General features: G+C 43.4%; 1 protein-coding gene and 1 long non-coding RNA gene across 3 annotated transcripts in view; one reads left to right on the plus strand and one right to left on the minus strand.

Moving 5' to 3' along the window:
• Window positions 1–10,429: 10,429 nt before the first annotated feature.
• On the minus strand, window positions 10,430–23,299 carry LOC145343855 (uncharacterized). Of its 2 annotated transcripts, none has more exons than XR_013886813.1 (3): window positions 23,081–23,299; window positions 14,853–14,975; window positions 10,430–10,501 (listed from the first exon to the last, which is right to left on the minus strand). It is a non-coding gene; the product is annotated as an uncharacterized LOC145343855 (long non-coding RNA). The 2 variants fall into 2 exon arrangements; XR_013886814.1 differs by lacking the exon at window positions 23,081–23,299 and adding an exon at window positions 17,500–17,600.
• The window catches only part of lsp1a (lymphocyte specific protein 1 a), a 346,256-nt gene continuing 330,133 nt past the window's right edge, over window positions 11,428–27,550 (plus strand). Inside the window, exon 1 of the mRNA XM_080190298.1 lies at window positions 11,428–11,591. Coding sequence (XP_080046424.1) covers window positions 11,521–11,591 — 71 coding nt within the window. The 5' untranslated portion in view covers window positions 11,428–11,520. The remainder of the gene's footprint in view (window positions 11,592–27,550) is intronic.

Raw genomic sequence — 27,550 nt, forward strand, 5'->3', positions numbered from 1 at the left:
CCACCAGACACTTGAAGGTTGCCCCACCATCCAATGTGATCATGGCTGATCTGTACTGGTCTCAACTCCTTTTCTGTGACATTTCCCCATGGCACTCTATTCCTCGATCTATCAAAAATTCATCCACCTCCACTTTAAATACTTCTATTTATAACTCTACATTAAAGAAGAATCTGGAGAAGAGTGATCATAATATGTTAAAATTTTGTATTTGAGTTTGAGAGTGATTTAGTTAGGTTGATAATTGGGATCATAAATCCAAACACAGCTCTGTAGTTATGAGGGTCAAGTTGGCTGAAGTAAATTGGGAAGCTCGATAAAAGTAATGATGGTAGATAAGCAAAATCAAACATTTGAAGTATTTATTCACAATTCACCACAGATATGCATTCCCTTAAAGAATTATAAATGCCAGGGGAGAGGTTGTTCAAGTGTGGCTGAAGAGAGGAGTTAAAGATAGGATCAGATTAAAGAAAGAGGCTTTTGTTGCTGCCAAGAACAAGCTTGAGGATTGAGACTATTTTAAAATTCAGCGTGGAATGACCAAGAAGTTGATAAGGGAAGAGAAAATAAGATTTGAGAGTCCACTAAGAGACATGAACACAGGGATATAAAAAGGAAGAGATTAACCAAAATAAAATGCCTCAAAGGCAAAGACAGGAGAAATTATAGCAGGGAGACAGAACCGTAAAGCATATCTTTCTACCTTCCTTCATAGTGCTAGGCAGAAAAATATTTTGGAATTATTGGGAATTCAAGTTAGAATGAGTAATTAAAGTAATTAGTGTTAAGAAAAAAACAAAACTGGATAAATTAATGGGATTAAAAGACAACAAATACTTTGGACCTAATGGTCTATATCCTAGTGTTTGAAAAGAGGTGGCTACGGAGATAGAAGCGGCATAGTGGCACACTGGTTAGCACTGCTGCCTCACAGCGCCAGGGACCCAGATTCAATTCTGGCCTTGGATCACTGTCAGTGTGGAGTTTGTACGTTCTCCCCGTGTCTGCTTGGGTTTCCATCAGGTGCTCTGGTTTCCTCCCACACTCCAAAGATGTGCAGGCTAGATTGATTGGCCATGCTAAATTGACTCTTAATGTCAGGGGGGACTAGCAAGTTGCATATGTAGAGTTGCAGAGGTGTGATCCAGGGTAGGATTGTTGTTTATGCAGGCCCGATGGCCTCCTGCTGCATTGTGGGGACCCTATGATTGCTTGTGGATGTGTTGATTTGAATTTTTCAAGAAATTATCCCTTTCATAGATCTGTGTTGACTCTGCCCTCTCATATCATGCTACAGTAGTATAGTGGTAATGTTACTGTTAGTAATCCGGAGGTGGAGGCAAATTCTCTAGGGACATGGGTTGAAATTCCACCAGTTAGTGGCAGCTAGTGGAATTTAAATTCAGTAAATATATCTGCAATTGAAAAGTCAGGCTCAGTAATGATTGATTGCCGTAAAAACCCATCTGGTTCACTAATGTCCTTTACTCAATCAGGGAATTTACCATCCTTACTTGGTTTTGACCAGATGTGACTCTAGACCTACAGCAATGTGGTTGACTCTTAACTGCCCTTGAAATGACTGAGCAAGCCATTCAGTCCAAGAGCAATTAAGGATGCGCAACAAATTTTGGCCTTGCCAGTGATGCTGACACTCCATGAAAGAATAAAGGAAAAAAAACACTTAATACGGTGCCACACAAGAGATTATTATAAAAAATTAGGGCTTATGGCATTGCGAATAATATATTAAGCTGGTTTTCTGATTGGTTAGTAGACAGCAAAGCAAGAACAGGAACAAAGCAATAATCTCCACCTTGGCAGGCTGTAAATATTGGGGTAGTGTAAGCATAAGTTCTTGGGCTGATTTTGTGGCAACCGGAATTGTACACAATATTCTAAATGAATCATTGGTCAGGGTATTAAGTATAAAAATTCACATGTCATACTGCAACTGTACAAAACCTTATTTAGGCCTCATTTAGAATATTGTGTACAATTCCACTTGCCACACCATCAGAAGGATATGGATGCTTTGAAGAGGGTATAGAAGAGGTTTACCAAGATGTTGCCTGGTCTGGAGGGTATTATCTATGAGGAGGGGTTGGGTAAACACAGTTTGTTCTCACTGGAACGATGGAGGTTAAGCGGTGACCTGATGGAGGTTTACAAGATTATGAGTGGCATGGACAGAGTGGATAGTCAGATGCTTTTTCCTAGGGTAGAAAAGTCAAGTACTCAGGGGGACATAAGTTTAAGGTACATGGGGAAAAGTTTAGGGGAGTTGTACGAGGCAAGATTTTTACACAGAGGGTGATGAATGTCTGGAATACGCTGTCTGGGGAGGTGGTGGGAGCAGGTCTGGTAGCAGCATTTAAGGGGCAACTAGGCAAATACATGAATAGGATGGGAATGGAAGGACACGGACTCCATAAGTACAAAAGGTTTTAGTTTAGGCAGGCATCATGTTCAGTGCAGGCTTGGAGAGCTGAAGGGCCTGTTCCTGTGCTGTACTTTTCTGTGATCTTTGGAAAGTAACATGTGCAGAGAGTACAAGAGATTGCAAAAGGATTAAATGAGTGAGTAAGATATGGCAAATGGAATATAACGTGGAGAAGTGTGAAACTATCTGGAATGAAATCCATGGTCCCTTAATGCTGCTAGTGCCGTTGTTGCAGAAACACCAAAGGCATAAAATGGCACAGGTCATGCTGTCAGCACTTTCTGGTACATCTACACAGTGCTCCATGCTGAGCAGGGCACCACTGCAGGCATGTCAAATATGCAACAAATGTGTAAAGAAGGGTGCAACAGTGACATCTGTCACATATTCCAGTTAATTTGATGCACGTTGCTGAAAATTTAAACACATAGGTTCACTAAATGCCTGCACTAATAACTCACTTCTCTAACTGCCTGAGGAATTCCTCAGTAGTGCTATTTAATGGGATTGACATCTAACTTACAGCTGAGATGGTGCAGGAACTGGAAAGAAGCAAAACTCTATGAAGAGGCAGGAGGTGTGCTCTCCACTGAAGTCCCTGCTCACTATGGCTTTACTATGGTCACTTCTCGTTCTCGCCCCACTTCAGACCGAGGACAGAGGTCAAAAAGCTCACTGTCACAGTGAACTTCTAAAAAACAGGATTTTTCCTAGCAGGAAGAGGTGATACATTCAACATCTCCCAGTATAACATCCATTGCAGCTGATGAAGGCCATCTCTACAAAGAGAAGTAATTACATTGTGTTTTCTCTAAGCGGGAAAAAGCCGGATGAGGCAGCATGTGGAATTTCCAAGCTAGACAGGCTCCCAAAGGTGCACACATGTAACTCTCTGGATTCCACCTGCCAATGCAAATAGGTATAGGAACCACAACAGCTACCATTTCTTCAATATGTAATTAATACGTGACCACGCACAGTGCTTTATGTCAGTGAATACCCAGCCATGATACCTTCATTCTGGGGCAATCTTCCACTTCTGCTGTCTCTGTGCCTTTAAGAAGGATCACAAGATGGCTGCTCAGAGACAAAGATTAGCCTCTGTATAAATGGCTAAAATCTAACACATTCCACTGCAACCAGTCAAGGACAATAAGCACCATGGAGGCACCAAGAACATAGTGGAATAGATAATTGGTATGAAAAGGAAATAGTTCTGCTGCCTAGGCCACTCATGATAACCCTCCAGTACAGGCTGGAGCATGTCTGCAACTTAGTTTTGTTCTGCAGCATCCTTTAAAACATCACCACTCCAAGGGTGTGGTTCTAGTTACTGGGAATCCAGAGGGCAGCTTGGAAGGAGGAGACATTTGGGACCCCATCAATCCAGATGGGCTGTCCAAGAGTGCCTGTTCAGTCTTAATCATGTAGATCTATCCCCTTCACCATCTTGGCTTCACTATGTAAAGAGTGATTGTCCACTCTATGTGGTTTGTTTAAATAGTGGAAATATGGTTTTACTCACCAGGTCTTTGGGGAGATTCTGAAGCAAATATTAATAAATGTTTCCTTTAACCCAAGATGCAAAGCTACATATAAACTCAGGCTGGGACCATCATGTCAATGGCAAGATTTTCTGGAGTTAAATTGTGCTTTATACAGATAAGCTGACAGGATTTGTTGGTAACTGTGTTTTAGCTGTTAATTGAACAAACTATAGAGAGTGGTCATTGTGCCAAATATGGACATGCCTCTTAATTAGTGGAGAAACATATGAAGAGGAGTAGAACCATTCAGGCCCTTGTTCTGCCATTCAACAAGATCGTGGCTGATCTCTAATCCAATTTCATCTAATATTTTTGCATGAAGAACTAAATGGGTGGAATTTTCTGGCTCTTCCCACCAGCAGGAACTTCCGGTGAACTCCTGCCACGTGTTTCCCAGTGACAAGGAATGAATTCAATCAGAAATCCCACTGACAGTGGCGGAACCAGAAGATCCCGCTGTCTGCCAAGAAACTCGCAACTGGGAGCATGGAAAATCCCCCAATGTCTCCTAACTTCACACTTAAGAGACTTGGCTCTAATTTTTAGATGATGACTCCAAGTCCTAGCCTGCCCAACTAATGGAAATATTCTTTCCTAATCTATCCTGCCTGTCTCCCTTAATACCTTGAATACCTAATGTCCTTTAGGAAGGAAATCTGCCATCCTTACCTGGTCTGGCCTACATGTGACTACAGAGCACAGCAATGTGGTTGCCTCTCCAAGGGCAACTAGGGATGGGCAATAAATGTTGGCCTGCCAGCGATGTCCATGTCCCATGAATAACTAAAAATATCTTGAAAACTTCCAGATATTATTCAAGTAAATCTGTGCTGCACATCTTCCAAGGCCATTATATTATTATTCCTAAGGTGCAGTGCCCAGAATTACTCACAGTATTTCCTGTGAAGTCTAACCATAGCTTTGTACAGCTGTACCATGACTTCTACCCATTGTATTCTGGTCTCCGTGATATAAAGGCCAGCATTGTCATTATTGTCTGTCCTTGTTCACTACATTGAATGGAATTACCTAGATTGTGTACATTTGGTCAATGATTTGGGGTATGTACTGTGGTGGATTTATGAATATTTATTTTGATTTAATTATGCCATGAATAAAATTAAAACATATAGCTTTCATTATTTTATTTGTTTCTCATTTCCACCAATTTCATCATGAGTGTTCGATCTTCCTCTTCCAGCCAGGAAGTCTGGACAGCATCAGTAATCAGCTCATTGATACTACTTTAAAAACAGAAAATGCTGGCAATTCTCAACAGGACTGGCAGCACCTGTGGGGAGTTAATGGTCCAGATACTCCAGTCTATGGATGGTCATAATCCAGATGTACCCTGAAAGGTGCGTTGAGAAAACTCTTGGAAGTCACAATGCAAGGACTTCACTGGATTTTCACAGGAAATTTCAATTCCTTTCCAACTGGAAACTTCCAAATCATCTGAATAGTTACCCAGGAAATGTTAGACTGAAAACAAAACAGATCCATCTCCTGGACAATTATAGAACTGATCCCACCCCGCACTCCCCCTTAATTCCCATTCCTAACCTTCAATTCCTCCTGGCCCTTCAATTCCCTCTGACATGACCTGCCCAACCACAATACTGTACACGCCTTGCCACCTTACCCACCTTGGCACCGTACCAGACCCCACCTACCATCCTTCCACCCACCATCCACCATACAGGGCAAGCACTGTGGCACAGTGATTATCACTGCTGCCTCACAGCGCCGGGGACCTGGGTTCAATTCCTGGCTTGGGTCACTGTCAGTGTGGAATTTGTATGTTCTCCCTGTATCTGCGTGGGTTTCCTCCGGGTGCTCTGGTTTCCTCCTACAGAGGTAAACCTCAAAAGCTTGTGAGTTTACTATCAAATAGATCGGTTGGACTTAAACCTGGTGTTGTCAGACTTCTTACTGGGTTCCTCCTATAGTCCAAAGTTGTGCGGTTTAGGTTGATTGGCCATGCTAAATTGACCCTTAATGTCAGGGGGCTAAGGTAACACATGATGTTATAGGGATAGGGATTGTGGCTGGTGCAAATGGACCAAATGGCCTCCTTCGCACTGAAGGGTTTCTATGATTCTATGGTTTGTGATCAGAACTCCCACTCACCTGTTGAAGGGGCAGAGCCCTGAAAGCTAGTGGCATTTGCTACCAAATAAACCTATTGGACTTTAACCTGGTGTTGTGAGACTTCTCACTGTGTCTACCCAAAACCGAGACCCCTATGCATCCTGTTACCTTTACTCGCCATCCCACTCTACTCAGTTTGCATCCCCCCCACCACCTTACCCACTTACATCACTCACACTCATTCACTAACACAATGAAAAGCTATTTAAATGTCCCAAATCTTTTCACTTTGAGTGAATAAAGGCATGCCAAAATAGGGCAGTCATTGCTGTCAAAAGATTCTGCAATCTCCCAGTGATCCTAGTCCACAAAGTTGGCCTACCAGAACAGATATGCTTTCTGAAGAAGATAAGGGTGGAAGTCTCAGCCAGGAGTGCATAGCTCCACCACTGTGTAAACAAATAGGAGTTGAGAGGCAATTTGACAGTGATCGCCATTCCTCAGAAGATTCAGCCTGATGTTTCCAGTTGATGACCAGAACTTTCTGCCTCAGTCCCCCATCCCTTACTTCAACCCTCGCTTTTGTGGGCTTCTGTGTTTTCAAATACTTTCATCCAAAACTGAGGCCACTCAAAGGGCCACCCATCAGCAAAAGGAAGATCATAGAACTCCTTCAGTGTAGAAGGAGGCCATTCAGCCCATCGAGTCTGCACCAGCAACAATCCCACCCAGGCCCTAGCCCCACAACCTCATGTATTTAACTTGTTAATCCCCTGACACTAAGGGTATTTAGCATGACCAATCAACCTAACCTGCGCATCTTTGGAGTGTAGGAGGAAATTGGAGTACCCATAGGAAACCCACACAGACATGGGGAGAATGTGCAAACTCCACACAGGCAGTCAACCGAGGCTGAATTTAAACCCGGGTCCCTGGCGTTGTGAGGCAGCAGTGCTAACCACTGTGCCACCATGCTGCCAAGAAGAATAAAGAAGATTGTCATTTACAGCCACTACTACTTGACTGTCAGAGACTAATGCAGAATTGGGACATGCAAGTGATGAGTCAATGGTTATTGACTGAGCTGCAGCCAGAGGGGAGGCAAGATAGTTCATGTGTGAAATGGCCAGAGAAGGGACTCAGATTGGGCTCCATTGGGACAGTCTATAGAAAAATACTGATGACAATACACACATAGGCACTTGGTGCATTGCCAGGCCTGTCAGGTTGGAACCAGGCCAGGTTCTAGCAATGATCTATGAGCATGGCATCTAGCTCCAGCATGGCACAATGCACCGAGCAGAGCTTGAACCCCATCCTTTCTACTGTGGAAATGCTGGATCCCTCCTTGGCTGCACTGCCTGATCTATGATGGAGTGCAGCACAGTTGGCAGCCTCTTGGTGTCTCAGTGCTGCAGCGGAAGCTCAGCCGGAGGTGATGAGATCCCTGAGTGCTGGCATGCGGGCTCAGACTGCTGTCAGCATGGTCACAGGTACCAATGCTCAAAGGTCCCAGCATTCCATGAATGTCTGTAACAGAGGAATAGTAAGTGATGTCTATAAATTGGGGATTTGGAATTGTGGATGAGGTACACATGGACAACCCGGGGGAGAAGGTGAACGTTCTGACTGTCCCCTCAATCCCTTCCTGCTCCTCGTCTTTGTTTTACTCCTGGTTCTGCACCTGCTCCTCCTTCTCCTCTTCCTCCTCTGTTTCCTTCTCTTCCTGAGCTGCCTACTCCATTCCTGGTGGCATCTGCCGTGCTTTCATGATGCCCAACTTGTGGAGGAAGCAGAAAGCCATTTCAAATCTGGTAGCCATTCTGGTGAGAACTGTGGACCTCCTCCACGTGGTGGAAGCAATTCTTCAGCAGCCCACTAGTCTGTTCCGCCATGATTCATGTGGCAACATGGCTTTCATTGTACACAGGGGAACTGCCTGTGGTTGGTCATGGTACGGTGTCATGTGTCATGTGATATGTGGCTAATCCTTACTGCTCAGCAGCCACCTTCTGATTCAACGATCAAATACTGAGGGAAAAGCAAACTGGTGCAGAATGAAAGCATTGTGACTGCTGCCAGGGTGGTGAGAATTGACAAATATGGTGAACTGAGTATGTTTGCACGCCTACTTAATATTATTGGTGAGCTTTGTGGTAATGTATTGATGTGGTGATTGTCCCTTTAAGGATTAATCTGTGGAGTAAGGGTCACATTATCTAGGGAACCAATCAGGGAGCAGGGTGGAGATCACCCTGGTAAGACTGAGCTTCTCTACTCAGGCATCTTGGGAGTTGATTTCAGCCATGAGGCTGCAAGTCTGTGTATAGCTTTAACCTGTAAATAAACATGTTTGCCGGAATTCTACTGCCCGCCTGCCACAGAATCGAGCGGGTGAGGCGCAGACAATGGAAATGTCCATTGAGCTCGGTCTTAAGTCGAGCGAGGCCTTAAAATCCTACCCACTGCGTTTTCCCTAAACTGGAAAATGAGCATCTTTACAGGAACATCTCAGCATTTGGATGCAGCTTCTGCAATGTTAACATGTCTGTGGCTAATAGATGGGGTAGGTCGCCATCCAGACAAACCCATGGGAGGGGTCAGCCTCACAGCACCAGGGTCCCGAGTTCAATTCCTGGTTTGGGTCACTGTCTGTGTGGAGTCTGCACATTCTCTCCATGTCTGCATGGGTTTTCTCCTGGTGCTCCCATTTTCTCCCATGGGACACAGATGTGCAGGTTAGGTGGAATGGCCATGCTAAATTGCCCCTTAGTGTCAGGGGGACTAGCTAAGATATGGAGATAGGGCCTGGGTGGGATTGTGGTTGGTGCTGACACACTGGGCCAAATGGCCTCTTTCTGCACTGTAGGGATTGTAAGATGAGAACACACCTCTTTAACCATGGCCGGAGAGCACAATGAGCTTTCCTCATTTGATATAAGCTGCATCTTCTATTAAGCAGTGAACACTGAACTTGGAGATGTTATAAATGTTAGCTGCCCAATCTGAAAGGATTGCAAAATGAAGAAACACAATCACCTCCACAGTCACTGGCAGTGCTGTTCTTGCCCTGCTCCGAGATTGCAAGTCTGTTGTTAGGGGTGGCAAAGCTCTCTGAGCATCTCTTTCATGCAACAGAGATGATGCACATGCTACTGTCGGCTTAAGCTGCAGTGGGAGATAAGCTCCAGGAAGACCCTAGTTTGATAACACCTTCTGCTGAGAGCTCATCTCCCTCCTCACTCTGCAAACAGTTTGTCTGCTTCTTTGAGAATCATAGAACCCTACAGTGCAGAAAGAGGCCCTTCAGCCCATCAAGTCTGCACCAAACACAATCCCACCCAGGCCCTACCCCATAGCCCTACATATTATACCCACTAATCCCTCTAACCTACACATCCCTGGACACTAAGGGACAATTTCTTAGCATGGTCAATGAATCTAACCCACACATCTTTGCTGTCTCTGTTCCATCTGCCTTTCACATCGTAGAGCAAGTTTAACTATATCACCCAATTTGGGGAGCAAGTAGCCTGACCAGAACTTTTAAGTCAAGACAAAACCTTTTCCACTTGAAGTACCATCCCTTCTCCAAGTTAAATGGTGCTAGTAAGCTCACAAACTGATTCAATGGAAAATATTCAGCAGCATGGTGGCGCAGTGGTTAGCATTGCTGCTTTACAGCGCCAGGGAACTGGGTTTGATTCCTGGCTTGGGTCACTGCCTGTGTGGAGTTTGTATGTTCTCCCCTGTATGCGTGAGTTTCCTCCCACTGTCCAAAGATGTTCAAGTTAGGTAGATTGGCCATGCTAAATTGCCCCTTAGTGTTCGGGAGACTAGCTAGGGTAAATGCATGGGGTTATGGGGATGGGGCCTGGGTGGGATTGTGTTCGGTGCAGATTAGATGGGCCGAATGACCTCCTTTTGCGCTGCAGGGATTCTATGATTCTAGCTAACTTGTGAGTCTGGATGATTCCTTTAAATAGCACTGATCAGGGGTTTTTCCCAACTGATGAACATATATTCAACAATGCACATTGAAGACAGGGCAGTAAATGGAGCATCAAGGTCAAAAATGACAGCTTGAGTCAGGTTAGTGCAACATCATGATCTGCCTGCTCTGCATTGTTCTGACACATGCCTGTACTAACGCTCTCACCAAGGTAATGTTTGGCACAAACCATGCCAGAAGGGTGCACGTGTGTGGCACAGACGCTATTTTAATACCAAAAAAGCAGTTATTGTGCTGAAATTACAAAGTACAGTTTTGTTTTTGTTTAATTTATAATTTATAGGAGGGCCTCTTGGCAAGTTATTTCCAGATTCTGTGACTGGGGATGTGTTCCCCTCAGCCACTTCTTCTTCCAAACAGCATTTTGTTCACACCAGCATATCTCTGACTCACCTTGAAGAACATCTAAGGTTGAGTGAATATATAAACAAACAGATTTGTTAGTATGTAAATACAATTTCACATTCAGTACGTGACCATCACATTTCTGAAAGAATGAAATAAAAGAGAAAGGAAGACCGTGAATACTGATTGGGGGGCTTCTGGCTGGGTGCCAGTCAATCACCTGCCAATTAACAATCCTGCTCTCGCATTTGCAATTTACTTTTAATGAATCTCAGGATTTCTGGAAGTTTGCTGTTAAACCCCTAAAGGAATAGGGCACCTAAAGCACATTTTCCCTTTGCTAACAGAAGAATACTTCTTTTCATTTATTAGTGTCACTGCAATTAAGTTACCGTGAAAATCCCCGAGTTGCCACGTTCCGGCGCCTGTTCAGGTACACTGAGGGAGAATTCAGCTTGGTCAATGCACCTAACAAGCATATCTTTCAGACTGTGGGAAGAAATCAGAGCACCCGGAGGAAACCCATGCAGACATGGGGAGAACGTGCAAACTCCGCACAGACAGTGACCCAAGCTGCGAATCCAAACCGGGTCCCTGGCGCTGTGAGGCAGAAATGTTAGCCACTGTGCCACCCTTGCTCGTTAGATGTTAAAAGCAAATCTGTCATTATAAGCAGCATATAACCTGATTTACAGCGAGAAATAGGATGGGAGATCCATGACTGTAAAGAGAAGTTACCAATAGCCTCACAAGGGTTAAGAGCTTGTTGACACTTTAACTATGAATGTTTATATAATGCACCCATCTCAAATATTTGAGAATTTGTTTTAGCTCTGGGGTGGGATGTAAGGATTGAGTGAACCAGAATGCCAATATGCCCCCCTGCTAGAAGGCCCCCTTCTTTGGCACAGCTGGACCTCTCTGTGACTGGCTTCCTGTTTGGAGGGGTTTTTGCTTTCTAACATTACAGGAAGAATAATCGTCAGCTAAGGCTCAGCCGAACACTCAGTGAGCTTTTTATTCAAAATAAAAACCTAAACTTTGTGCTTTCCAAGATAAAAAAGGAAGGGAAAGGCAGGATGGATGACCTAGAACACCGACGTGAACTGCGGAGACAGAAACGTGAAGAGCTTTGGCGTCAAGCGGAGAGGTACAGTTTGTTCATGTTTTGATTACAGTCTTTCTCTCTGCTCTCTGCAGAGTAGTTTCTGCACATTCCAGAGAACTACAGTTCAATGGAACTGAAAAATTAATAACTCCCAGTCACTACAGCCCCCACTTTATTATAATTATTATTATCGTTCCTACAAGAGCAAAGGCATAAAGTTATTCATTTACTGGTCTGATTTTTTTTTGTTTAAGTGAACTGAAAGCTCTGGAGTGTTGTGCTGTAGAAATCATTGACTGGGCTACGGTACTCTCAACCTCTGTGCTGCTGAAACCTATAACTAATGAACAGATAGCATTTAAGATAATGGAATCTGAAGCTATATGTTCACAGCGGTAATGTTTATTCAAATTGTTTTAATCTATAGTTTAGGTAATGCTGTAGGATGATTTCTTGAACTTGCATATGTCCCTTGTGACTGCTGATGACTCGTCACACAGTAGCACATAATGGATGCTGGATGATCTGCAGCAGACAGCTATGTTTTTCATTTGCTTTTAGAAGCAACAGAGCACAATCTGCAATATTTTTAACCCTTTCCAGTGCATTTCTCCTTTAGCTGAGGAACCTAGGTGAAAGCTAATATTCTATTGTTCAATCATGAAGGTCCAATCACTTGGTATGTAAAATTTTCATTGTAAGGATACTTAAGTGTTCAACCCATTATCGCCTCAGGATGTGGATTTTCTCACCACAGACATCTGTTGACACTGATTGGTTCATATACTTAGCCTCCCTTTCCTCCTCTGAGGTGGTAAGTTCAGAAATAGCTACAAGATTTCTAGGGTGATTGTGGTGGATTATATTTTATGCACTGACATGCAATACTACCAATTCATTCTCTATCCCGCATAAACGTCCAGGTGGAAAGATGTCAGGATAGCTGCAGAAAGCATCAAGCGGAAGCCAATTACTTCCATATGGGAAGGGATGTGTCAATCAAGGTTGCACTTGCATAACTTCCATTCTTTGAATTGTCTCACGTGAAAGCAAATGTGGAAACAGAAGTCTTGTATTTTATTTCAGAACTTTCATGACCTTTGGGGTGACTTGCGTGCTTTAAAGTACTTTCTGATGTGTAATGATTGCTGCAGTGTAGGAAACATGGCAAGTACATTGTGTACAGCTATGTCCCACAAACATCAATCTCATCATTACAAGACAATCTGTTTTATTAATAATGTTGACTGAAGGATAAGCATTGGCCTGCACACCAAGGTGAACGCCTTGGCTCATTGACATTGTTACTTGCATGTGGGTGGCCATCAAAACCTCTATTAAACCATCTCAATACTGCAGGACCAACTTAGATTTTGTGTCAACTCCCTAGAGCGGGATTAGAATCCACAGCCTTCTGACTCCAAAGCAAGATTGGTACCACTGAGCCACAGCTGACATGTAAGGAGGGCTTGCCTATCATTGTGCTTGAGGAAATAAATATATTTTGCCACATGTGCACAGATGGAAAACATAGGGAAAAGATATTGGCCGGAATTCTCTGGCCGTTCACACTGATGGGATTCTTCGGTCCCACCAGTAGTGCACACCCGCCCGTGGATTTCCCACCATCATGGGGTGACACCAATGAGAATTTCTATTGACAGTGGCAGGACCAGAGAATTCTGTCACTATCAAACAACGTGCTACCTCCTGCCAGCAGGAAACATGCAGCTGGGAGGCTGGAGAAACCCACCCATAGGTTTTAAGTGTTTTCTTTGAAAAAAGACTTTTAAAAAGTTAATTGGAAAAAAAAGGTGTCATGATGGAAAAGGGACTAAGAAATTAAATTTAATGTAAGAATAAGTCACTGCACAATAACCTGGCTTCAGTTATCAAAACTGTGGTGTTGACATGTCAGAGGATTTATTGTGGAAACCTCAGAATTAATGGATAACTGGCTGCCAGACAGAACACCAGGAGTATGACTTAAGGGTTGTTATTCAGTTGGAAAAGCTGGAAAGTGGCACCATGCAAGGACCAGTATTGGGACCATGGATTTTAATCATTTACATTAACAAATTAAACTTGGAAATCAAAATCACAATTTCTGAACTTGCAGTTGACAAACTGGAGAGGGTTGTCAATACTATGGAGGATTGTAACAAATTGCAGGAAGACATTAATAAGCTGGTAGAATGGGCATATCATTGGTGAATGAATTTCAGAACTGGTATCTATTACAGTTTGGAAGAAAAAAATGAGGTAGTTACGTATTAATGATGTTCATGAAACCATTGTCAATTGTCAGAAAGACCCATCTGGTTCACTAATATCCTTTAGGGAAGGAATTCTGCCATCCTTACCCGATCTGCCCTACATGTGTCTCCAGAGCCACAGCAATGTGGGTGATTCTCAACTGCCCTTGGGCAACTAGGGATAGCCAGCAATGCCCATGTCCCACAAATGAATAAAATTAGAAATAAGACTAAATAATGTAGAAGAGTAAAAGAGATTTTGGACTACAAATACGCTGTAAGTAGTGATGCAGATTAATAAGGTTATTTTAAAGGAAAATAAGCCAAGCACTAGGATGTATTCCTGGAGGGATAGAATTGAAATGCAGAGATATATTAAATTTCTATTGATCCTTGGTTAGACCACACTTGGATGACTGCTTGCAATTCTGGTCATCATATTATTGAGAGGATACAAAAACTCTGCAAAGGATATAGGGAAGTTTTATAGTTCTTCTGGTAAACTTTCTCACCACTCCCCAGGTAAATAAGTGCCTCTTGAATTTGCCATTTTTATTGATGTTTATTATAAATTTGGCCTATAATTTTGTTCTTCCCTCCAAGTGGAAAGACACATTCTGGTAGGAGTCAATGGATAACAATGAAGATTGGGAATATTGAATGACCATCTCTATCAACCCAGGATTTCTGAAACATAATTTTTTTTTGCTTGACCTATTTTCATCCAGCTATGCTTACAATCATCTTATTTCACAGTGGATAGAAAAGGTCCATCCTTGGATTGGATTCAAACCCAGATCTTGAAAAGGAAGGACAATGCTTAGCCTATCGCACAACATGGTTCCCCCTACAGGATCTGATGAAAAGTCACCAATTGGAAATGGTGGGGAAATTTTACAGCCCCTCCCACCGGCGGGAATTTTCTGGTCCCGCCAAAGTCGATGGATTTTTGAACGGCTCACTGCATTTTCGGCCCCAGCCCCACAACAACGGAGCTGTAAAATTTCACCCATTAACTCTGTTTCTCTTTTCACAAATGCTGCTTCACCTGCTAAGTATTGACAACACTTTCTGGCTTCACTTCAGATTTCCAATAGCTTCAGTATTTCACACTTGCATTATCCATTCCCTCCAACGGTGCATCTAGTTCACGTGAATGTTTGTTTGAAATCTGGAATAACAAAAAAAAGGCAGCAAAGAGAAAAATAAATTAATGTCTGGCTAGAATTTTTTTGTAGGGGTCAAGTTCTTCCTTTAACCCTTTTTCCCAAATTGAACCTGTTTAGTACCTCCAGGATTCCCTGGTTTTATTTGTGCATCCAGGTCATAGAATCATAGAATGGTTACAGCACAGAAAAGAGGTCATTTGGCCCATTATGCCTGTGCGGGTTTTATGCAAGAACAGATCTCCCCACCTTTTCCTTGTACCCCTGCAAATATCTTCTCTTCAGATAATTGTCCAATTCCCTTTGGAATGTCATGATTGATTCCTTTACCACAGTCTCAGGTATACAAATCAGATCCTAACCACTTGCTGTATTTTCTGAAAGCCACCTTTAGTTCTTTTGTCAATCATCTTAAAACATTATTCTCTGATTCCCAGCTCTTCCCTCAATGGAAATAATTTCTCCCTGTCTACTCTTTCCAGACCTTTCATGATTTTGAATAGGCCAATCAAATCTCCTCTCAATCTTCCTTTTTCTGAGGAGAACTATACAGTTTATTGAAGCCGTCATCCCTGAAACCATTCTTGCTCATTGTTTTTGATGCCTTCACATCCTTCATGAAGTCCAGTGTCTAGAATAGGACACAATACTCCAACTCAGGCTGAACCATTGTCTCATAATGTTTCTTCAGGACGTCTTGATTTTGTATTCGATGGGGGTGATTTTACCATCGCGATCAGCGCCTGTTTTTGGGTGCAATGTGGTGGTAAAATGGGCCATAAAGTGCTGAGCGCGATCAGCACTGGTTTATCCTGCGTGGTCAGCCTCTCACTAGAAATGGGCTTTCTATGATCTCTCAAAGATTCGCGCTGGCAAGGAATAGTCATGCACCCCATGAACAGGGAGCTGCTGAATTGGCCTTGCCGGTGGAACTGGAGGCCATTGAGGCACTTCAAGGAAGCTAGGGACAAGGAGGGGTGTCCCTTGGGCAGCAGCAGACTGGCAGTGCCACCTTGACACCTGGGCAATGTCAGCCAGGCTCCTGGGCAATGCCCACCAATGCTGGGGGGGAGGTTAATGGGGGATCAGGCGAATGGGAGGAGTGCCTGCTGCCACTTTGCAGTCTGTGATCAATGCTTCTGCGAATGGTGGAGGGCTGGAGAGTCCACGGTCCACGATTGATCTGGGTAGCGGGGGGGGTTAGTGGGGACTGTATCTTGGGCCACGGGCCCCTGCAATTGCGGGGATGGGGGGGAGCTGCTTCAGGCAGCCTACAGCAGTGGGGGCCTGACAGCTCACTCTTTTCTGTCAGACACCTGCTACTGCTAATGCACATATGCAGCATCAGAGGCCTGCACATGTGCACTACTTCCCTCTGCAGGCTTTCAGGCTCGTTAAGCCTCACCCACTGATTTCTGCAGCGCAAATGTGATGTGCTAAAAATTTTGCAGGCAGAGTGCGTATGAAGGGACTAAAGATGGGCCTAAAAGTCAGATCTGAAATACTCCTAGTTTCAAATCTGCCCAGCACTTCGAATGAAAATGGTAAAATCGCCCCCGATGCCTCTATTTATAAAGCCCAGGTGCCTGAATGCTTTATTAGTTACCTTTCCCCAACCTGCCCTGTTCACCTTCAACAATTTGTGCATGTATAATCCTAAAATCCCTTTGCTCTTGCATCCATTTCTATCATTTATAGATCACCCAACCTCACCCTACCAAAATGCAACACCTCACACTTTCTACTTTACGTTTCAGCGACTACATCTCCGCCCATTCCATCAGCCTATGTTACCATGAGCACAGATGTTGACTTTAATGACTAGATATTTTGGTTTTCAGAGCTCCAGTTGTCAGGAGAATGAAAGCAGGTTTTATGCATCACTGCCTATCAGCAGGAACACAAGAGAGTTTTTCCTTCCATTATGCCAGTGTGCCAATATTTGGGCTTGCATTAACAATTTATTGATTCTAAAATCTTGTTTTCATGCATTGACTAATCAAGTTGGAAGATAGGCATGGTGTTTTTCTATCTTTCTCTTTAAGCTTTGAACTATACAGTTTATAATACTATCTGAGGGAATTAAACTATTTTTAAAAAATCACGAATGTTGGCCACGTTGCTGTATTCATTTTGGAGAAATTACCTGATATCCATTCCCCTTTCATCAGAGGGAAAAAAATCTAACAGTATGTGACACAGTGATCAGCACTGCTGCCTCAAGGCACCAGGGACCCAGGTTTGATTCTGGCCTCAGATCACTGTCTGTGTGGAGTTTGCATGTTCTCCTTGTGTGTGCATGGGATTCCCCCGGGTGCTCTGGTTTCCTCCCACACTCCAAAGATGTGCAGGGTAGGTTGATTGGCCATGATACATTGCCTCTTATGTCAGGGGGACCAGGATGGTAAAAATGTGAGGTTACGGGGATAGGACCTGGGTGGGATTGTTGTCGGAGCAGGCTCGATGGGCCAAATGGCTTCCTTCTGCACTGTAAATTATATGAAATAGCAATTATCCAGATAAGATTACCTTGTGTTGTAAATACACCAGAGCCATCCCAAATCAGACAGACTCCAAATAGCCAACTGTTCATTTCTTTTCAATCCTGTAGACAGATCAGTAAATCAGGCTTCCTGGTGATATTGAAACAACATCCGGATTCAGACTGTTAAATGTTCTCTCTCAATCTTATAGATAAGACAAGCGTCAATGATTTGCAGCATTGATCACATCTTGCAGAGGTGAAAGATATTGTAAAGTGTTGCACTGCAAACTGCTCAGTTGAAGCTTAAAACATTAAGGAAAATATCAACGATAACCCACTACCATCGGACCAGCCAAGCTTAAAACATTAAGGGCTCTGCAAATAAGAATTGCTAGATTCTGACAACAGCTGAAACTCATCAGCCTCTCAGGACAAAGCCGTTCATGTCGGCTGTTTATTTAGACTAATGTTATGAGGCAGATTACGAGAGAGTTTACAGTAACGTTACAATTTTTTTAACAAACATTGTGTCATAAATTGTACTTGACATCAAAACTTCCTGCTTCTATGATAATTAATTTTTTTTTCAACTGATATCAATTCCTCCAGTTTGCTCTGTGGAACTGGATATTTCATTGTAAACTTCATCATATTTCATGGTATAAATTTTCACACAATGGTGCACTGATAAACTATTAAGGAAATCTGTTCATTTTCATAAAATCCTTTAAAATTACTGTCTCATTACCACGAAGAATCTCCTTTCATTCATAGAGTGAAGGAGAAAAATATAGTGACAGCAGAGAGGAAACAGGTGGTAAGAGTCCGTTATAAGAACATAAGAACATAAGAAATAGGAGCAGGAGTAGGCCATCTGGCCCTTCGAGCCTGCCCCGCCATTCAATAAGATCATGGCTGATCTGTCGTGGCTCAGTTCCACTTTCCCGCCCTCTCCCCATAACCCATCTGTTAGGTAATATTGCAATGTATTTAGGACAGAAGAGAACAGAATCCCTACGGTGCAGAAGGAGGCCGTTTGGCCCATCGTGTCTGCACCAACAACAATCTCATCCATTACCCTATCCCTACAACCTCATGTATTTACAAATGCTGATCCCCCTGACACTAAGAGAGTTGTGGGGGTCTGGAATGCGCTACCAAGTAGGGTGGTGGAGGCAGGAACGTTGGACTCGTTTAAGATGCAGTTAGATAGGCACATGAGTGAAACGAGAATGGAGGGATATGGTAGGGGCTATTAAATAGGGTTAAACCTCGGGAGACACCGGAAGGGCAGGCTGTATGATTAATATTTTTTGTCTTTATTCCACAGGTGGAGGTCCACCTCGTGTCAAACGAGGGGCATGCACACGGCGGGTCGTGCGTGGGCTGCTCTTGGAAGTCCAGGAGTGGCCTAGTACTTCATGTCGGTGTGTGTGCTTGATCCTGGACCGGTAGACGGGCGCCGCAACAGCTCAGTGACTAGCACTGCTGGCTGTGCAGACACATGGATTTGGGCCTGTGTCTGTGGGAGTTTGCGCATTCTCCCTGTGGTTGCGTGGGTTTCCTCCGGGAGCTCCGGTTTCCTCCCACACCCCAAAGATGTGCTCTTAGGCTGATCGGTTTTTACCAAATTGACACTATTTCTTCCCTGAATCTGACTGAGTAGGGTTCCATTCGTAGACATGCAGGGTAGAATAGGTGTAGGGTGATGTGGCGGCGCGGGCTCGTTGGGCCGAAGGGCCTGTTTCCCGTGCTGGGTTGTTCTTTGTTCTTTGTTAAGGGGGGATTTAGCATAGCTAATCCACCTAATTTGCACATCATTGGAGAAAATCAGAGCATCTGGAGGAAAACCACACAGTCACGAGGAGAGCATGCAAACTCCACACAGACGTGACCTGAGGCCGGATTTGAACCCGAATCCCTGGCACTGTGAGGCAGCAGTGCTAACCACTGTGCCACACTTTTGTTGACTATTCCTCTGTTCAGTAAGTGATTGTCTCAGCATAGGGTTTTTCTTAAATGAAATACATTTCTATCCAGTCAGACCTATTGAAATCTCTTTGTACCGTTTGTTTTGAGTCCAAAATTTTCAAGCATTACTGACAAGCTCCACCCAATTCCTGCTACCACATGACTTTTCCTTTTTGTGGCTTCTCTTAACTCCCGTTTTGAGTGCAATGAAGCCTTCAGCCTTCCTCCGCCATAGATTTATCAATGTACTTTACAATAAACCCCTCAAACCACAATACACTTAATCTGAACTGAATAATTGCTGCAATTGAAACACAGAGTGCTAAAGATCTTTGTGTACTAGTACAGCACACCAGAAAAGGATCTCTTAATGACCAACTACACACTATTGAAAAAAGTTGCAGCTGAAATGTCTCTTATAACTTGCCATTTGCACAAAAAACATTCTTACATTTGTCCTGTGTAAATTGCACAATCTAACACCTTACAAATGTCAAATCACTTTCCAAATTAGAGACCACTGACCTCTTCATGAAATGATAGCAGAGAATTGGCTATGCTTAAATGAAATGGGTGGTCGTAAATGCTTACTTGGTTGTGAAACATGTACGTCCTGCCATTTCACAGACAAATTTAGATAACAACGCTGTTGTAAATCTCACCAATCTGTAATGACCACATAACAACACTGCCAACAAGAAATTAACACTTATCATAAATTGCTGCTGAGTGCAGTACCATAGTCTTATCACTATAAACTAGTTTCACATTCGTAACTCTCATTGGGTGAACTCTGCAATGAACCATGTAGGAAATCCCAGAAAACCTTTCATTAAAGCCCAACTTCCAACCCAATATCTATAAAACTGTCAGAATGAAGGGGATTTTGGCACAGGAGACTATAGGTTTGGATGTAGGAAATGGCACAATACAGTGACCACCTCCTTGGTGTGATTCAGTGGCATGGTGGCACGGTGGTTAGCAGTGCTGCCTCACAGCATCAGGGACCTGGGTTTGATTCCGGCCTTAGGTGACTGTGTGGAGTTTGTACATTCTCTCTGTGCCTGCATTGATCTCCTTCGGGTGCTCCAGTTCCCTCCCACAGTTCGAAGATGTGCAGGTTAGGTGGATTGCCCGTGCTAAGTTGACCTGTAGTGTTCTAAAATGTGTAGATTAAGTGGATTAACCATGGAAAATGTGTGGGATAATGGGAATTGGACAAGGAAGAGGGCAGAGAGTCGGCATGGACTTAATGGGCCAAATGGCTTCCTACTGCAGTATAGGGATTCTATGATAACCTATCATAATTTTCCTTAGCAGGATGTCGGAACCTCCATGGTCAATGAACCTTGAAAGAGATCCACTTCTAACTTCTTTCACCACTGTAATTGCAAAGTTAAAACTGAAATGCTTCTTAGCTGCAAAGTGCTGATGGTACAGAAGCCTGGAGCTTGTAAAATAGCAGCTGAATCACTGCCTATGTGGCATGCCATGTATATTAGAAGTGCTATCTGAGTGTGCCATGTGTGCCCCAAACATAAGAACATAAGAAATAGGAGCAGGAGTAGGCCATCTAGCCCTTCGAGCCTGCCCCGCCATTCAATAAGATCATGGCTGATCTGTCGTGGCTCAGTTCCACTTTCCCGCCCTCTCCCCATAACCCTTAATCCCCTCTCTTATCAAGAACCCATCAACCCGCTTCTTAAAAATATTTAGCGAGGTGAGTAGATTGTGACATTTAGCACATGACCTGTTGTTGGGGCCTTGCAGGCCCTGTTATCACCATTTCTTAAATACTCCAGGGATCCCTCACAAGTGCTATTTGAAGGAAATGAGACTTTCAGATATGGTGCTTGCTAGAGAGTCAGTGGAAATGTGTTGTGGGGAGAGTTCTAAAAAGTGGGTTGATGCAAAAAGGAGTGGTGTGAAGTTGTCAAGGCAACCAGACAGTATGAAAGCCTGTCAGCAAAATGCCTGCTACATTAATAGAGGCCACAAGTGGGATCCTACTTGGGTAACAACAGGAATTTGGAGCAAAAACATATAGAATGGAAGTTGTGTTCCAAGGAGGAGAGCTCTTAATAGAATGGAATACCCATCAAATATCTTGAGGAGGCAATTCTCCTACCTACATCCTAGGGCAGTGTCTGAGGTGGCTATCTTTCACCAAGGAGGTGCTCACTGTACTGTGCCATCCCCTACATCTAAACTATAGCCGCGTATAGGAATCCCTTCACTCGCAATGGTCCTTCTGTGAACAGCTATCAAGTTCTATAGTCTCATTGCCATAACGTTGCTGCTCCACAATTCAACATCCTTTCTTCTCTCTGCTACACAACCTCACAACATGCTCCTGATCAAAATTTGAAATAAAAGTCCACAAGGAAATCATTCTGTATCATTATTCATCCAACAATACATATTAAACTGAAATATTCATCCTTGCGTATTCCCTTAGAGTCAATCTTGTGGCTGCCTTTGCTTGTTCCTTGATAGTGTCAGTATCTAAGTGGCTGGTGGAACATTGCTGATTTTCAAGGGACAATAGATGGCTTTGTGGGGCAACATTGAGCAAGTCCAAGTCTTGAGATTTCAGTTTAAACTTTGCCATCTCAGCATGGGCTCCAGGAGTCTTGGCTGGTGGGCTGAAAGGATGTAAGCAATGACACTGTCTGGTGGGAGTATGAGCGTGGCCAACCTGAGACAGGACAACAAATCTGTTGAAAAAGGGAGGTCAAAATGGAGGAGAAAGTTCACAGTCTGAGGTTGTAGAACTCCATGTTGAGTCCAAAAGACTATAATGTGCCTAATCAGAAGATGAAATGCTTAAGTTTACATTGGGCTTCACTGAAACATTGCAGTCGGCCAAGGAGAAGCATGTGGCCATGTGAGCAGGATGGTACACTGAAATGGAAGAAAACAGAAAGTCAGGGTCACCTGTCATTCTCAAACTTTGCTTTCACGAAGTCATTTTTCTAATATTGACACATTCTGCTAACTTGCCTTTATACCACAATCATCAAACTTCTCATGTCTTTGACACTGTTATTAACACTCCCTTTATCTTGTGCCCATAGTATCTGACCTTCGTTTTTTGTATCACTGTTCCACTCCCTCGTAAATTGTATAAAATCCATCACATTCCTCCCTCTCTTTAATATGGACACAAGACATTAATTCTGTTTCTCTACCAGACCCACTGAGTTTTTCCAGCATTTTATGTAGATTTCTAGCATCTGTAATATTTTGCTTTTATTCGATACCATAAAGAATTATAGTGCCAGTCTCTGAGCTGGTGGCTTCAAGTGTCAGATGAAACGACTGTGCTGTTGTTCATACCCTCCATGGTGAGGCTGCAGAGTGGCCAGTTGGCAGTTTATGTGTATCTGAATGTAAAATTGAAGAAAAGAGTTGGGATGAGGGATGGGTACAAACTCCACACAGCCAGTGACCCAAGTCGGGAATCGAACCCAGGCCCCTGGAGCTGTGAGGCGGCAGTGCTAACCACTGTGCCACCATGCTGTCTTCCACATGCCACCTCCCCATGCTGCCCTCTCAGTAATCACACAATCTCTAGCATGCACTTCAAGCCAGATAGCAGCACGAGAATAAGTGAGACAAACAGATAGTGTCAACTTTAAGGTCCTCACTCACTCTGGATGTCACGGCCTTAATCACAGCCAGCATTATAATGCGGAGCACCATCTTCTCCGAAGAGCTCAAGAGGTGCAATCATGTATGTCCCCTCTTGCGTCCTCCTGTTTTGTATGATGCTGTCCTGCAAGAGAAGGGGGAAGGATGTCAGTGAGTATGTTGCAATGCATTAGGGCGATGTGCCTATCATAGCGCAAAGTATATGGAAGCTGTGAGGTGTGGCTGAGAGACTAGAAGCATTGGTAAGTGTGCGAATGCAAGTTGGAGCTTCTGAATATTGAGCATGAGTCCTATTGCTGCTGTGTAAATGATGGGGCTATGGCTCAAGCAGCGTAGTAGAAGAGGAGTTCATCTACGAGGGAACAAGTTACCCTAGATCTGGTCTGTGGAATGAGACAGGAATAATTAATGTTTTTACAGTTAGGGATCCTCTCGGAAGAAGCAATCACAGTATGGTTGAATTTAAAACATAGACAGAGCATGAGAAGGTAAAATCCAAAACCAGTATCTTTGCTTAAACCAAGGAGACTGCAGTGGGATGAGGGAGGGGTTGGCCAAGGTAGACTGGGAGCAAAAACTTTATGGTGGGACAATTGAGGAACAGTGGAGGACTTTCAAAGCAATTTTCATATTGCTCAGCAAAAGTGTATACAGTGATAAGGAAGGATTGAAGAAAAAGAGATAATGGATATCTAAGAAAATAAAAGAGGTATCAAATTGAAAGAAAATGCGTACAAAGTAGCAAAGATTAGTGGGAAACTAGAGGATTGGGAAATCTTTAAAGGTCAGCAGAAAGCCACAAAAAGGCTAGAAAGAAAAGTAGGATGGGTAATGAGTGTTGACTAGCTCAGAATATAAAAAAGGTAGCAAAAGTTTCTACAAATATATAAAATGAAAAAGAGTGGTTAAAGTAGACATTGGTCCTTTAGAGGATGAGAAGGGGGATGTAATAACTGGAAATGAGGAAATGGCTAACGCATTGAACAGGCATTTTGTCTGGATCTTCATAGTGGAAAACACAACTAATATGCCAAAAATTGATGAAAGGAAGGCTATGAAAACCTAAAAATTATCATTATTATGAAAGAGGAAGTCTTGGGCAGCTAATGGGGCTAAAGGTAGACAAGTCTCCTGGCCATGATAGGATGCATCACAGGGTGCTAAAAGTGAGGGAAATAGCAAATGCGCTAGAGATAATTTACCAAAATTCGCTGGACTCTGGGGTGGTTCCTGCAGATTGGAAAACAGCAACTGTGACGCCACTGTTTAAGAGAGGAGATAGACAAAGGGTGGGTAACTATTGGCTGGTTAGCTTAACTTCTGTAGTAGGGAAAATGCTTGAACCTATCATCAAGAAAGAAATATTGAGATACCTGGATATAAATTTTCCCACTGGTAAGACACAGTATGGGTTCATGAAGGGCAGGTCAGGTTTGACTGATTTGGTGGAATTCTTTGAGAACATTACATGTGCAGTGGACTGATGGGAACCTGTGGTGTATCTGGATTTCCAGAAAGATTTGACAAGGTGCTGCACCAAAGACTGCTCCATAAGATAGAGTGCACGGTGTTACGAGTAATGTACGAGTATCGATAGGGGATTAGTTAGCGAACAGAAAGAAAAAAATGGGGTTAAATGGGTGTTTTTCTGGTTGGCAATCAGTGACCAGTGGTGTGCATCAGGGATTGATGTTAAGACTGCAATTGTTTATGATAGCTGGGGACCAAGTATAATGTGTCAAAATTCGCAGACACTAACATGAGTGACAGAGCAAAGTGTGCAGAGGATGCTGAAAGTCTGCAAAAGGATATAGATAGCCTAAGTGAGTGGGCAAGGGTCTGTCAGATGGAGTATAATGTTGGTAAATGTGAAGTCATCCATTTTGATAGGAATAACAGCAAAATGGACTATTTTTTAAATGGTAAAAAATGACAGCATGTTGCTGTGCAGAGGGACCTGGGTGGCCTTGTGCATGAATCACAAAAGGTTGATTCGCTGGTGCAGCAGGTAATTAAGAAGGCAAATGGAATTTTGTCCTTCATTGCTAGAGACGTGGAGTTTAAAAACAGTGAGGTTATGGTGCAGCTGTATAAGGTGCTGATGAGGCCACATCTCGAGTACTGCATACAGTTTTGGTCTCCTTACTTGAGAAAGGATATACTGGCACTGGAGGGGGTGCAGAGGAGATTCACTAGGTTGATTCCAGAGTAGAGAGGGTTGGCTTATAAGGAGTGACTGAGTAGACTGGGGTTATACTCATTGGAATTCAGAAGAATGAGGGGAGATCTTATAGAAACATATAAGATTATGAAGGCAATAGATAAGATAGAACAAGGGAAATTGTTCCACTGGCAGGTGAAACTAGAACTAGAGGACATGGCCTCAAAAATAAGGGGGAGCAGATTTAGAACTGAGTCGAAGAGGAACTTCTTCACAAAAAGGGATGTGAATCTGTGGAATTCTCCGCCCAGTGAAGCAGTTGAGGCTATCTCATTGAATGTTTTTAAGGCAAGGATCAACACATTTTTGAACAGTAAAGGAATTAAGGGCTATGGTGAACAGGCAGGTAAGTGGAGCTGAGTCCACAAAAAGGTCAGCCATGATCTTATTGAATGGCAGAGCAAGCTCGAGGGGCCAGATGGCCTGCTGCTAGTTCTTATGTTCTTATGGGTTGCAAAATTCCACCCTCTGCTTCCACTACCTTTTGAAGAAGACAATTCTAAAGACTCAAGTCTTTCTGAGAAAAGATTTACCCTCATCGCTGTCCTAAATGGCTGACCTCTTATTTTTAAACAGTGACTTTGATTTCTAGATTCTTCCACAAGAGGAAACATCCTCTCCCCACCCACCCTGACAAGATCCTTAAGGAGCTTATATGTTTCAATAAGTTGATTCTTGCTCTTCTAAACTCCAGTTACAAGCCCAGCCTGTCCAACATTTCCTCATAAGACAATCTGCCCATTCCAGGTATTAGCCCAGTAAACATTCTCTGAACTGCTCCCAATGCATTCACATCCCTCCTTAAATAAGCAGACCAATGCTGTACATAGTACTCCAGATAGAAGTACTCTTCTATCCATGCCAACACACTACAGCAAGGGTCTCCAAATTACGGCCCATGGGCCATATCCGGCCTGCAGCAGGCTACGTCTGGCCCGCAGCCAGTGGGGTGGGATGAGATTCCCGCTGCCGAAAAATTCCCGCGTCCAGGACTCTGCCACTGCCTCAGGACCCAGATGCGGGAACGGAAGCCACAGGCTGGACATTTGTTGCCACTCCGCGCGGTGTCTGATGGACCCATGGGAATCCCTGCCCTCTTTACTGGCCTATTGTCCAGTCAGAGCTGCTGTCCTGTGATTGACAGTTCATTAAACGAATCAGCAATTGAGGCATCTGTTATCCAATTGCCACTCTGCATTGACTGAGTGACAGCTGCTTTATCCAATCTGTAAGCTCCATCCATCTAAAATGAACGAGAACAATGACGGCAGCAATTCAGACCAATCGTAGAGCGATGTGATCAGCACAACACCCACAGTGTGATTGACATCTGCTGCAGCCAGTTGCTGTAACACAGTCACCAATCGCAATGAATTTGAAATTATTTGGCACCTTTTTTGGAAAAATAACTTTATTATAAAAGTAATCCCCTAACTTTAGAACCTTTTTTTCTTTGGCCCGCGGAAATGTGTAAAATATACAATGTGGCCTGCGTACTGAAAAGTTTGGAGACTCCTGGACTACAGTATGAGCTTTATTTTCTGCAATAAGCTTTGATGTGGCAAGAGAGCCAAAGCCCACATGCCTCCAATGAACCTGCTGTGAAATTCATTGAAGAGATTGTCAATGGGCTGGAGAGGGACAGAACAAAATTTTCAAAGGTAAAAATGGGAAGAGTGAATGAGTGCAAAGCTGTCAGGATCACAGCTCGAAGCCAGTATTTATTGTGGCTGCTGATTTAAAATCTTGAAAAGAAAAGGGCCGTCAAATTCACACAAAGGTGTCATCATTTGTTCACAGCAGATTAAGTAACTGATGACTGAGTATCTAGATAGTCTGTCATGTTGCTGGCATTCTAATCTCCTCCATTCAACCGGGCAATCGCAAGCCCAGTCGTGGCTACATGCCATCTGCCTTTGAAAATTAGCCTGCAGATCCACTTCCTCTCTCCCAGAATGCTTGTGAAACAACGACTTGGATTCTGAACATGGCTTCAGCCAAGTTAGGCCCGTTGCATATAAAAATTGTTGCAACACGTGTTGGGACCCAAAAATGATCCAGGCATAGAGTTCCCAATCCTGGACTGAAATCCAACTCCAGGTATCTACCAGCACTCTGGTTGCAAGAATGAATGCAGGAACAAGTGGAGAATTATTCCATTTGCAACACTGCAATCCCCAACTGACCCCTGGTTCACCTTCCCTGAGGAAATATAAAAATAATTCTTTGGGTAATTTCACAACAGGCTA

This window comes from Carcharhinus amblyrhynchos, chromosome 6 (assembly GCF_965287045.1).
Source record: "Carcharhinus amblyrhynchos chromosome 6, sCarAmb.v2.hapA, whole genome shotgun sequence".
Classification (NCBI taxonomy): Eukaryota; Metazoa; Chordata; class Chondrichthyes; order Carcharhiniformes; family Carcharhinidae; genus Carcharhinus; species Carcharhinus amblyrhynchos.